General features: G+C 38.2%; 1 protein-coding gene across 7 annotated transcripts in view; it reads right to left on the reverse strand.

Moving 5' to 3' along the window:
* Positions 1-13106, reverse strand: part of disp1 (dispatched homolog 1 (Drosophila)) — a 76443-nt gene that overhangs the window by 42652 nt on the left and 20685 nt on the right. For 6 of the 7 annotated variants that reach the window (XM_058090501.1, XM_058090508.1, XM_058090492.1 and 3 more), the window contains exons 2-5: positions 7260-7941; positions 1831-1860; positions 1254-1377; positions 1056-1183 (exon numbers count right to left, since the gene is read on the reverse strand). In XM_058090501.1, coding sequence (XP_057946484.1) covers positions 1056-1183; positions 1254-1377; positions 1831-1860; positions 7260-7900 — 923 coding nt within the window. In that variant the 5' untranslated portion in view covers positions 7901-7941. Of the gene's footprint in view, positions 1-1055; positions 1184-1253; positions 1378-1830; positions 1861-7259; positions 7942-12389; positions 12847-13106 lie in introns of those variants that run through there. The other variant, XM_058090482.1, reaches the window with a different exon arrangement.

Raw genomic sequence — 13106 nt, forward strand, 5'->3', positions numbered from 1 at the left:
TTAGCTTTTCCCACAAAAAAAAAAAAAGTTTTTAGTTGGGAACTGAAACGTATTTTCCTGAAACGTACGTATGTTCTACTTCTGATTACTAAATAACAGAGAAAGGCAGAAACAAACTTTTTTTTTCATGAGAGAAAATTATGCTTGAAATGTAGCTTTTCCCACAAAAAAATGTTTTTAGTTGTGAACTGATATTTTCCTGAAACGTACGTATGTTCTACTTCTGATTACTAAAGAACAGAGAAAGGCATGAACAAACTTTTTTTTTCATGAGAGAAAATTATGCTTGAAATGTAGTTTTTCCCACAAAAAATGTTTTTAGTTGGGAACTGATATTTTCCTTAATCGTACGTATGTTCTACTTCTGATTACTAAAGAACAGAGAAAGGCAGAAACAAACTTTTTTTTCACGAAAGAAAATTATGCTTGAAATGTAGCTTTTCCCACCAAAAAAAAAAAAAAATTAGTTGGGAACTGATATTTTCCTGAAACGTATGTATGTTCTACTTCTGACTACTAAAGAACAGAGAAAGGCAGAAACAACCTTTTTTCATGAGAGAAAATTATGTAGCTTTTCCCACAAAAAAAAATGTTTTTAATTGGGAACTGATATTTTCCTGAATCGTAGGTATGTTCTACTTCTGATTACTAAAGAACAGAGAAAGGCAGAAACAAACTTTTTTTTTCATGAGAGAAAATTATACTTGAACTGTAGCTTTTCCCACAAAAAAAAAGTTTTTAGTTGGAAACTGATATTTTCCTGAATCGTACATATGTTCTACTTCTGATTACTAAAAAAAAACAGAGAAAGGCAGAAACAAACTTTATTTTTTCATGAGAGAAAATTATGCTTGAAATGTAGCTTTTCTCACAAAATTTTTTTTTTTGTTGGGAACTGATATTTTCCTGAATCGTACGTATGTTCTACTTCTGATTACTAAAGAAAGTTGTGCTGGTTATCGTGCGTAGCTGCTCTATCCGCAACTCAATACAAACGGATGAAAAATTTGCATAATAAGTCCCGTTTAATGACAACATTTTTCTGCAGAAGTTACTTTTTCGCCTGCTCGTCAGCATATTTGAAGGGGTAGTTGGCCAGTGTGGCTTTGTAGCCCGTGTTCTTCACCATATTGTTCCACGTGACCAACCGTTGGCCGATGGCAGTTCCTCGAGGCTCAAAACCCTTTGGAGACAAACAACAAAACCGGTTATAGACTAGGATAAATATGTAAACAATCAAAATCTGTACTCACCAACAGCGGGTCAGAGAAATCAGGAAGGTCAGGAACCAGGATACCCACCAGGGCACACACCACAATTAGCACCGTGCAAACACCGAGGACCACCACCGGCCAATCAGCTATCAGCTCAGAATAACTGGAAAGAAGACGGATGCTCAAAATGAGGTAAAGAACTGTGATCACTTTCAAATGGTCCATTCCGGCACCAACCAAACAGACTTTGACTATAAATGGAAATCGTCTGAAAGCTAATTCTGCTGTAGACCAGATCCATTCTAACATGATTCATGTTAAGTACACACTGTTCATAAACTAAAACAAACAAAAAAAATGCATTTATGAAGCCAGAATGTGTTTCTGCGTGAGAAATAATGAGATTGAAGTTGCTGCTTTACAAAGGCCAGGTAGAGACAAACACGAGATAGCACTCCCACAAGATAACTCGTGACTCACTACTGAGGAATGACAGCAGTGATGGATGGATGACAGGAATAATGGAGGGAAGAGGAGGAGGAGGAGGAAAAGGAGGAGGAGAGCGCTTGGCAATCCAGAATATGAACAGGAGACAGCAGTTTTTGGCAGGCCTTACCTTTTGGGGAATCGAAAAGGCCGTGCTGGACTGGAAAAAAAACAAAACAAAAAGACAGATTAGTTTACATTTTCATGTCAAAGCCGCAGCCAATCAAAAAAAATATTTCACTCGGGTTTGTAGCGTAAAATGGCTGAATTCTAATTTTGATTTCAGAACTACCACTACCACACTACTCGTTCTGCTCGCACTGCACTCACAACAAGCTTGTCAACCCATTGGAAATTGCAGGACGTATATAACAGAATAAAACAATAAAACAGTCTGACTCACGGTGTCTTACTATAACAACACAAAATTCATCAAACAGCAACTTAACACCCAAAAAGTGTAGCTGACAAATCTAAAAATATGTACCAAAATGAGTTTGAAATCGGAAAAAAAAATCCTATAAGCCATTGCATCTGAGAAATGCATTCACTGGAGCGCTGCAATGACGTCAGCCTCCCTCTGGGCTCTGGGTCCTATGACTCTCTGTGGTGGGCACAGGCAGCATTGCAGCGCCATCCACCATTTTCTATGCTGCTGTTTATTATCAACTCCTACTAAATTGGGTTCGGCAGCTATCCGGAAGTCCTCGTGAGCACTTGGGAGTGTGACCAACCACAGCGGAGTGGGCGTGCCCGGAGGTGGGCCGTGGGTGGAATAAATTAAAATAGACCATTTTTGCAGGAAGCACGAAATCCAAAGAAATACAGCTGAATAGGTGCAGATTCTGGAAAATCTAGAAAGTTTTCTGTTAAAAACATGTTTTATGTTAATATTTTTAGACTTCTGGAACTGATTAAATGGATTTACATGACTTCTTATGGGGGAAAATTGATTCAGTTAGGGTAGGTTTTGGTTAGAGTCCGACCTGGTACAAATGAATGACGCTAACCAAGGTTCCACTGTACTTTGGTACAGTAAAATCAATGATGGTGACATAACTGACATAACCTGGAAGTCAGTCTCTTGGCCCAACTTGCTACCTCTGACTGTCCATCCATGGCTAGCCAGAAAACGCTAAAATGCTAAATGCTACTTACAATTCAGAGATGTAACCTCTTTTCTTGAGAAACTTTGGGCAGTCCAGTCTCTACTTCCGGATCGGATTCAGGATCCAACACATATAGCTGTATGTTAAAAGCGGACATTTAAAAAAAAAGATTAATGGGTTCGGCAGCTATCCGGAAGTCCTTGTGAGCACTTGGGAGTGTGACCAACCACAGCGGAGTGGTGGGCCGTGGGTGGAATAAATTAAAATAGACCATTTTTGCAGGAAGCACGAAATCCAAAGAAATTCAGCTGAATAGGTGCAGATTATGGAAAATCTAGAAAGTTTTCTGTTTAAATTGAGATTGCTGGAAGTCAGTCTCTCGGCCCAAACTGCTACCTCTATCCGTGGCTTCTGTCTTATTTTCTTTCCCCTACGTAACCTTTCACTGTTTTTCTATTTACCTGAGGGAACGGTTCTGGATCAGCGGCTTAATTAATAAGGTAAACACCAGCACCAGACCCTCACTCAACGCTGTGCTGACAGAGTAAAGAAACTAAAAACTGTTGGGGGAAGGGAGATCTTTTAGTGTGGGGGAGTATGAGGGTGTGCAGGCTCACAGCAATGAGAGAATTGGATAGTACATAGGGACTGTGGTAGAATTCTGCTTAATAATCATTTTGAACCTTATTTTGCATTGAACAGGAAGTCAATTCTGTGTAACTACACTGTGAAACTATGTTTCTTAGTTGTGTTTATAAGTTGATACGTTATAAATATTCCATGAAACATGCTTTTCTTCAGTATAATGTCTGCCTCCAGGACAGGGCCGAATCAGGTTTTCAAAAACAAACAAACAAACAAAAAAAAAAAAACGCATTTATTAAAAACAAAACAAAAAAAAAAACTTCGCTTTGGTTCCAATTTTCTACAAGAAAAGTTCTGATAAAACATTCCACTGTTCTCAAATATCTTAATTTTTATTTTTCTACACAAAATAAGATGAAAAATAAATAAACAAATCAAGAATAAAGAAAATCAATCCATCAGTAATAAATAAATAAATATAATAATAACAATAAAACGGCAAATAATAAAAACTTAAGAAACCACATATAGTTGGTGGGTAGACAAATTATTTTTTTCAGATTAAAATGAACAAAGCATTATTAGAGCCCTGTAGACATGACAAAACACGACTATAGTCACATTTATACTCTTTTTATTTACAGCATATTGCGCAACTGCAGGGTCTTGAGACACATGCTAACTCGCAAACTAGAGAGCTAGCGAACCTAAACGGTAGCCTTCAAGTTACTTCCTTTCAACTTAAATAGCCAAAAACTTACCACTTCCACACGGATAGGGAGGATAACTATTAACAGTTATTTAACCTTTAACATGAACATTAATCAAACGTAATAATTTTTTCTGGGTACATGATACCATACAGCATCCATATCAAACTTGCGCGGGCCGCACTAACATTAAACTTTCATATCAAGGCAGGGGGCCTCAAACTAGTGTCCTGCGGGCCACATTTGGCCCGCGGGGCCGCGTAGTTGAAACCCCTGGTTTAAGAGGTTAAATCATAATAAAAGGTTTTATGATGGCGACAGTTTAACTCTGGATTATGACTTGTGCCTTTGCCTCGGTTTTATGTTCACCCCTACCAGCGGCGAGTGTTTACACTTTTGTCTGTTTTGACATTTTCCAGCATTCTTGACACCGTGATCCTCTCCCTGTCTTAGCAAAGCCTGTAAAGATAGCGATCCTAGATTAAAGGCCCGGTGCTGTCCCGTAAATGCAGCATCAAAGCGTGATGTACGGCCAACATTCTCATCAGTTCTCAGCAGCTAGCCATGCCTCAGCGGGATTTAAAAAAAAAAAAAAAAAAAAAAGAGCTTGCAGCTTCTGGCTGTTTAAGATGGTTACTGCATTCCGGTGAGCATTTGGCACATAATGCGAGAAGTGACACCCTGCAATTAGCACTAAATCCACTTGGTTAGGGTAACTTTCATTTGATTTGACACATGCAGTATGGCTTGCTCCGATAATTATCGGCATATATATATACATATATTGTGTGGAAACTATAAAAGCAATCTTCCCTCACTGAATGTACTGCAAAAAAGGCCAGTAAGGATAATTCATAATGCCGCCTACAGAGAACATACTAACTCCTTATTTCTAAAATCACAAATACTTCAACTTGCTGATATAGTTCATCTTCAAACAGCTAAAATAATGCATAAGGCTAAAAATAACCAATTAGCTAAAAATGCTATCCAATACTTCTCTACAAGAGAGGAGAAATATGATCTCAGGGAAGAAGTACATTTGAAACACTTCTATGCTAGGACTACGTTATGCTAGCCATAGCATTTCAGTATGTGGAATCAAACTATGGAATGGATTGAGTAAGGAAATCAAACAATGCACAACGATGAGCCAATTCAAGAAACAATACAAGCAGTTGATGTTTGCTAAATACAAGGATGAAGAGTCTTGAACCAGTCATGATGTGCTATATATATCACTATATTGACACTTACTATGGTACTCATTATGGCATTGGATGCTCATATCACCTTGTACTTCGGGATGTGACAAAAAATAAAAAATAAAATAAAACTAAAAAAATAAAAATTCATAAAAAATATTTTTTAATTAGAAAATTATATTATGAAAGCAGGAAGTGAACAAATGTAACAGTTACTGATTGTAAAAGTACCAGATGGAGGGGTAGGATTTAATAAGCTTTGCTTCTTCCTACTCCTTTTGGACATATGGAACTGGGAACTGATTATGGGATGCATTCAATTGCAATCTGATGCATGTTCAAATGAAATAAAACCATTACCATTGTGAGTCATTTTGCCACCATGGTCACCATGAAGGTAGGTTTGTTTAACCTCGGGTGCCCTGTAGCTACTCACACACACACACACACACACACACACTGCCAAACACTTCTTATACCGCACACAATCTATCATAAGCTCTCATGTAAAACCTTGGAAATGGCTGTGACCCAAGCACATACTTAACCCTTGTGAATCATATACCAGGGGGATTTGCCTGTCTTCCAAAAAAAGTAAAAAAAAAAAAAAAAACTTCATGGAAATTTATGGTCAGTGTTGGCTGCTCATCAACAGAATGGAACTTGTTCCATGAACAGAAGAAGTGATGCATTGTAATTCTGTCTGTGAGAGATAGGCCTGTCACGATAAGCTATAAATCAATTAGAACCGCACCATAAATTAAAAATGAATTTGATCATTTTGCCGGCCTCGATATATTGACATGTGCATGCATGCTCTCTCTCTACTAAACAAGCTGGATGACATGAGAGTTCACTCTGTGCATCTGTTTCAACACCAATAGTGGAATGAACGGCATAAGTGAACCCTCCTGTCATTCATTCATGGTCTTTGTCCCAGTGGGTGGAGGCGGGGCTGCGAGCGAGTGCCTTGAGTGTCTTGTGCTACACAATCGAAAACCTTCTTCATGAAGGTTGATGTCAAGTGGAGTGGGCATACCTAGAGGAGGGGCGGGGTTTGTGTAATGTAAACAGACCTTTTGGGTCGGAAACAGGAAGTCCATGGAAACACTGCAGAAAGATTCTGGACGAAAGCTTTCTATGTGAGTTATCAGGTGTACCTTCTCTATAGGAGTCCACAACTCAATACAAAGAGACGGAAATTAGCATAATAACACCCCCTTTAAATAATTTGGTCCAAAAAAAGTCAATAGATAAAAAAAAAATTCGTCAAAGTCACTAAGTTGGCAACACTGATCCCTCCTGCAACGTCTTCTTACTCTACCGCAGACCGTGTGCATATGAGGTGTGTTAAAAGCAGAGTTACGATGCATATCGCCACATTCATTCCCGCATAAGCTACATGGGGGGGGGGGGGGGGGGGGCAAACAACCATTCACACTCACATTCATACCTATGGACAATTTGGAGTCACCAATTAACCTAGCATGTTTTTGGAATGTGGGAGGAAACCGGAGTACCTGGAGGAGAACATGCAAACTCCACACAGAGATGGCCGAAGGTGGAATTGAACTTGGGTCTCCTAGCTGTGAGGCCTGCGCGCTAGGCGGTTAATCAGCTTTATTGAGCTTATTCAGCTTATTTATAAATGTAATATTTCAGTAGTTAGAGAATAGAAAACCTGTTTATGACCTTCTAAATTGATTTTTTTTTGCATTATTAGAGCCCTCTGGACAAGAAATAACACCCCTACAGGGACCTTTACACTCCTATTTCCCAATATAGTAGCCATAATACAAAATTATGAATTATTGTGCCTGTTTTGATGAGGTCATCCGAAACCAAGTCTGGTGCTTGTGTGTCTCAGCGAACATGCGCCCTGCTAATATAATGGGAGGAGAAACACTGCATAGATATTATGAAATAGAAAAAAAACAGCACATTCCCTACCTGATAACAGCCGGATGTGTTGGACTCTGGAGGTGCTCCTGCCAGGGCTGGTGATGACGATGCAGACAAAGTGCGGTGGGCGGATGCGAACAACGGGGGTGCGAGTAAGTGCAGGAAGGCGGGCAACAAGAGAAGGTTGGGGGGCTCCCTGTGTGAGCAACCATGCCAGGCCCGTGTCCCGTACCCGGGCCGGGGTAGAGAGGGCAGTCCTGCTGAACACACGGGCAGCACAAAGTGGAGCGGAAGTGACACTGCTGGCAGCAGAGTTGCGGGGGCTGGATGGAAGGGGTGGATGAGGGTGGGAGTTGGTGCTGCGTTAGCCTCGGTGTGTCTGTGGTGGCATCGGGAAGGGGCAGCGTCCGGGTCCGGAGGGAGCCGTTCTGTTTCACGACTCCACCGTTTTGAGTTGGTTTGTTTGCTTTTTGGGGAACATGTGATCCGGGCGTCTTGTGCAGCTGTCCACATTCGCCATCTCGGGTGCCGGTAAGGCCTTCTTCCCCACAGGGGGCGGCTGTGGTAACTTCCTGGTTGTTGCTATCTGCTGGACCGGTGCTTGAAGGTGCGTTTCCATGGGCGTTGAGAGGATGATGTCCTTCACTGATGGGCGCCAGAAGGTCATCGCTGGCGTCGCTCAGGGCCATTGTCCTCTCTCAATGGACCTGGCTGGAACACTGTCACTTCTCTGGAGGGACAAAAGCAGAAAAATATTATTCAGCTACTTAATAATATTAATAATAATAATATTTTATTATTATTAATTATAATATTTTTATTATATTATTCATTCATTTTCTACCACTTTTCCTCACCAGGGTCGCATGGGGTGCTGGAATCTATCCCAGCTGTTTTCGGGCGAGAGGCGGGATACACCCTGGACTGGTGGCCAGCCAATCACACTCACATTCATTATATAATAATATTATTATATATTATTATATTATGTAAAAATATTATTCATTTATTCATTTTCTACCGCTTTTCCTTACGAGGGTCGTGGGGGGTGCTGGAGCCTATCCCAGCTGTCTTCGGGCGAGAGGCGGGGTACACCAATCACACTCACATTTATTATATAATAATATTATTATTATTTTATATAATACTATTATTATAAATAATTATTATTGTTTTTCTGTGTTTACACAAGAACATCCGACCTAATAACTAATAATAATTATATTACATATATTATAATAAATAATATCATTAACAATAGTATTATTATAATAATATTATTATAAATAATTATTATTTTTCTGTGTTTACACAAGAACATCCGACCTAATAACTAGTAATAATAATTATATTATATATATTATAATTATAATAAATAATATCATTAACAATAGTATTATTATAAGATTATATAATATTTATTTATAATAAATATTTTTTATAAATATTTATAATATTATTTATTTACTATTATTTATTTATATTATTATAAATAATTATTATTTTCCTGTGTTTACACAAGAACATCCAACCTAATAACTAATAATAATTACATTATATAAATATTATATAATAATAAATAATAGTATTTTTATATATAATATTATTATATATTAATATATGATGTCATAATATTATTATTATTTATTTATTATTTATATTTATTATTATTATTAATTATTATTATTTGCCTGTGTTTCCACAAGAACATGCGCCCTCCACAATGTGATGTGTAAATGCTTTGAACTGAAGGTCGATGACGTGGAAAAGATGATTCAGACCTAAATTATAACTGCAGTGCTTTAAAAATGGGCAAGTCACGACTGGAAAGATGATCTTCTGGCATAAATCTCCACTCGATGTCATAGAAGGACAATTATTTTTTTAACCTGGCACAGGATGGCCACATTTTTATTTTTTTTTTAAAGAGGAAGTGCGATGACTTTCACTTGCTCAGAAGATTTGAATCTCTGCCTGAGGCTTGTTGCCGTCCAAGGCCACTCCCAGACCACGCTAAAACGTCCGTGTTCGAGTCCAAATACTGTTTCTGTTGCCCATCTGCTCCTTTGGCTTCGGTTTGATCACGTCTTTTGGATTCAGCCTTGACTTGCAGGGTCAGACGTCCAAGTTTAAAATATACAAAGTATTTAAAAACACTTATTAAAAATTATATTAAAAATATAATGCTTGCTATTTACATGTATTTACAAAATCTCCATGGAAACCAGATATGCATCATCATCCAGGAGTCCAGTTGTTTACGCTATGGTTAAGATTCTCCACACCAATCATTTTAAACATAATTCTTTCAAAAATATATGAATTAATGAATAATGGTTATCACCTCTTATTAGTTAAAAAATAAACTAAAATAAACTAAAATAAAAATATGAGGCATTCAGATGACCCATTCAAAGAAGTAGTGATATACAGTATGTACTACTCTACAATGATCACTTGGTATCAGTGTTATGTTCGATGAGACACACAAGCACCAGACTCGGTTTGGATGACCTCATCAAAACAGGCACAATAATTACCCACCCACGGCAGGCTAAAACTCAACTTGACATCACTTCCTGTCTGCTCCAGAACACATTTACAGCAACACACACAAGCATGACTTCCTTTTTTGTATTATGGCTACAATATTGGGTAATAGGAGTGTAAAGGTTACTGTAGGGGTGTTATTTCTTATCCAGAGGGCTCTGATAATGCAAAACAATTCAATTTAGAAGGTCGGTATTGGGTAATAGGAGTGTAAAGGTTACTGTAGGGGTGTTATTTCTTGACCAGAGGGCTCTAATAATGCAAAACAATTCAATTTAGAAGGTCGTAAACAGGTTTTCTATGCTCTAACTACTGAAATGTTAAATTTATAAATACTAGAGCTGATTAACCGCCTTGCGTGCAGGCCTCACAGCTAGTAGACCCGAGTTCGATCCCACCCTCGGCCATCTCTGTGTGGAGTTTGCATGTTCTCCCCGTGCATGCGTGGGTTCTCTCCGGGTACTCCGGTTTCCTCCCACATTCCAAAAACATGCTAGGTTAATTAGCCACTCCAAATTGTCCATAGGTATGAATGTGAGTGTGAATGGTTGTTTGTCTATATGTGCCCTGTGATTGGCTCATCAAATATCTCAATCTCTCAATAGTTCAATCAAATATATATATTATTTCAGGACAATTTCAACCCCCATAAAATAAATGGATGAGTGCAAAGTGAAACACGAGTCCGACTGTCGGACAATTTGGGGTAAAGGAGAGAAGAGAATTTGTTACTCTTGAGGAGCCTGAGGCTGGAAAAGCAGACGGTGAAGAGGGAAACCCAGATTAAGTCATTTGTCCGCCTTTCACAGCTGTCAAGAGTCTGTCATGAATGGAGAAAGGCAGAAACAAACTTTTTTTTCATGAGAGAAAATTATGCTTGAAATTTAGCTTTTCCCACAAAAAAAAGTTTTTAGTTGGGAACTGATATTTTCCTGAAACGTACGTATGTTCTACCTCTGATTACTAAACAACGGAGAAAGGCAGAAACAAACTTTTTTTTCACGAGAGAAAATTATGCTTGAAATGTAGCTTTCCCACAAAAAAAGTTTTTAGTTGGGAACTAATATTTTCCTGAAACGTACGTATGTTCTACTTCTGATTACTAAAGAACGGAAAAAGGCAGAAACAAACTTTTTTTTTCATGAGAGAAAATTATGCTTGAAATGTAGCTTTTCTCACCAAAAAAATAGTTTTTAGTTGGGAACTGATATTTTCCTGAAATGTACGTATGTTCTACTTCTGATCACTAAAGAACGGAGAAAGGCAGAAACAAACTTTTTTTTCATGAGAGAAAATTATGCTTGAAATTTAGCTTTTCCCACAAAAAAAAGTTTTTAGTTGGGAACTGATATTTTCCTGAAACGTACGTATGTTCTATTTCTGATTACTAAAGAACGGAGAAAGGCAGAAACAAACTTTTTTTTTCATGAGAGAAAATTATGCTTGAAATGTAGCTTTTCCCACAAAAAAAAAGTTTTTAGATGGGAACTAATATTTTCCTGAAACATACGTATGTTCTACTTCTGATTACTAAAGAACAGAAAAAAAACAGATATACATACTCCTTGATGCACTCTTTGACATGTTTCTAGTTGTCAGGAGAGACTATAGACATATTTGACCCCCAACGCACCCCCAAGGGGTCTCCTCTCACAGCTGGGCCGCATACCGATCTGGCTGTGGCACTGACACTTAACGTAAATGAGGCACACAACCCCAACGCAATCATCTCTGTGGCATTTCATACATTTTATTCCTCGTTTATAGATTATTTTGATTATTTTTTGCATGTAAAAGTGTCATTATTTCTATGGAAGGTTGTTTACTTGCTGATTCTTAAGGTAGCATTTCCCGTTTATCGTGTTTAATCGATTCCAGACCCGACTGTGAAAAATTAATTTCTGCAAAATAGGCTTCCGTATTTATAAACCACATATTTTCCCATTTACAGCATTTTACAACCTAAAAACATTAATAACACCCCAATAGTCACATATTACCAAATATAGTAAACAAAGTAATAGAAAATATGACATATTAGATTTAAATAAGCTAAATTGCCGGCACTTACAACTTTCCTTGGCCCCCGTGGCAGGTTATTTAGTAGTCACATGTAATAAAATTGTACGGCAGCAACATATATAGAATACTTTCAGCACTAGATTTTAAGGACAGGGGAAAATTCATTCGTTTGTTAGGTGCAATAGTGTATGTAAAACAAATATTAATGTATGTAATGCAAATATTTTCAACATAAAATTATAATCATATACAAAATAAAATTTGAATGGCGTTAGCTTGGCGCCTTGCCTGAATAAAGATAGGGGAACACTAGTGTAGAGAAGCTTTGAAACAATGAAAAACCTCTGGGAAACCAGATATATAAATGTGGGGATGGTTAAAGAGTCGCACAGATTTAAATGCAACATTGAGTCCTTCAAGTACTGTCGTTTTTCTTGACTTTCTTCAGGATTAAGAAAAAGTGTCCTTACATCGTAATAATACACAAAGATAAACACAGTTTATAAAGCCACATTGCACTTCTGAGCACAGTAACTAACTTAAAACTGAGCTGCGACACACTAAAAGCAGCCCCGGAGCAGACAAAACCGTTTCGTAGTATCCTACCGTGCGTGGTGCGTTTGTGTGTTTCCGATCTCCGTGCAACCGCGAAGCAGGCAGCAGCAGCAGCAGCACAAACCACCGCAGACAAGAACGAACGACGACAGCCGCGAAACACACAAGCATGTCAGACGAGTCGGAGAAGCCTTTCCACACACGGACGCTCTCTCCGGAGGGACCGAGGTAAGGAGGCGGTGGGCTGGGGTGGGGTGGGCTGGACCTGCCCGGACCGCAACTCACTGATAGGACAGACACGGCGGCGGCTTTAACCCGCTCGCTGCCACTATACAGTATAGTGGCGGGTAAAAGCCGCCGCCATCTTGCTAGTTTACATTGTTCATATTGTTAGATTTATGTATTGTTTACAAACTCAACAGAGTTTTTACCAAGTAATATAAAAGAGCCAATAGAAGTTTTTGCTTTTGTTTACTTGTTGGAAACTACAAACTTTATTTCGCCGCATAACCCGCCACCATCTTGCTAGTTTACCACAAACACATGCGCATTACATTGTTCATATTGTTAATTTATGTATTGTTTACAAACTCAGCAGAGTTTTTACCAAGTAATATAAAAGAGCCAATAGCAGTTTTTGCTTTTGTTTACTTGTTGTACACTTTTTCTCATGTTTTAACTGTGTATTAACGAATGAATGTTGTATTTTAACGTATCTTTTACTCTGTTTACTTGCTTTTATTCAACTCCATTCTTCTGTAAAGTGTC

The sequence above is a fragment of the Doryrhamphus excisus genome, chromosome 1 (genome assembly GCF_030265055.1).
Source record: "Doryrhamphus excisus isolate RoL2022-K1 chromosome 1, RoL_Dexc_1.0, whole genome shotgun sequence".
Taxonomy (NCBI): Eukaryota; Metazoa; Chordata; class Actinopteri; order Syngnathiformes; family Syngnathidae; genus Doryrhamphus; species Doryrhamphus excisus.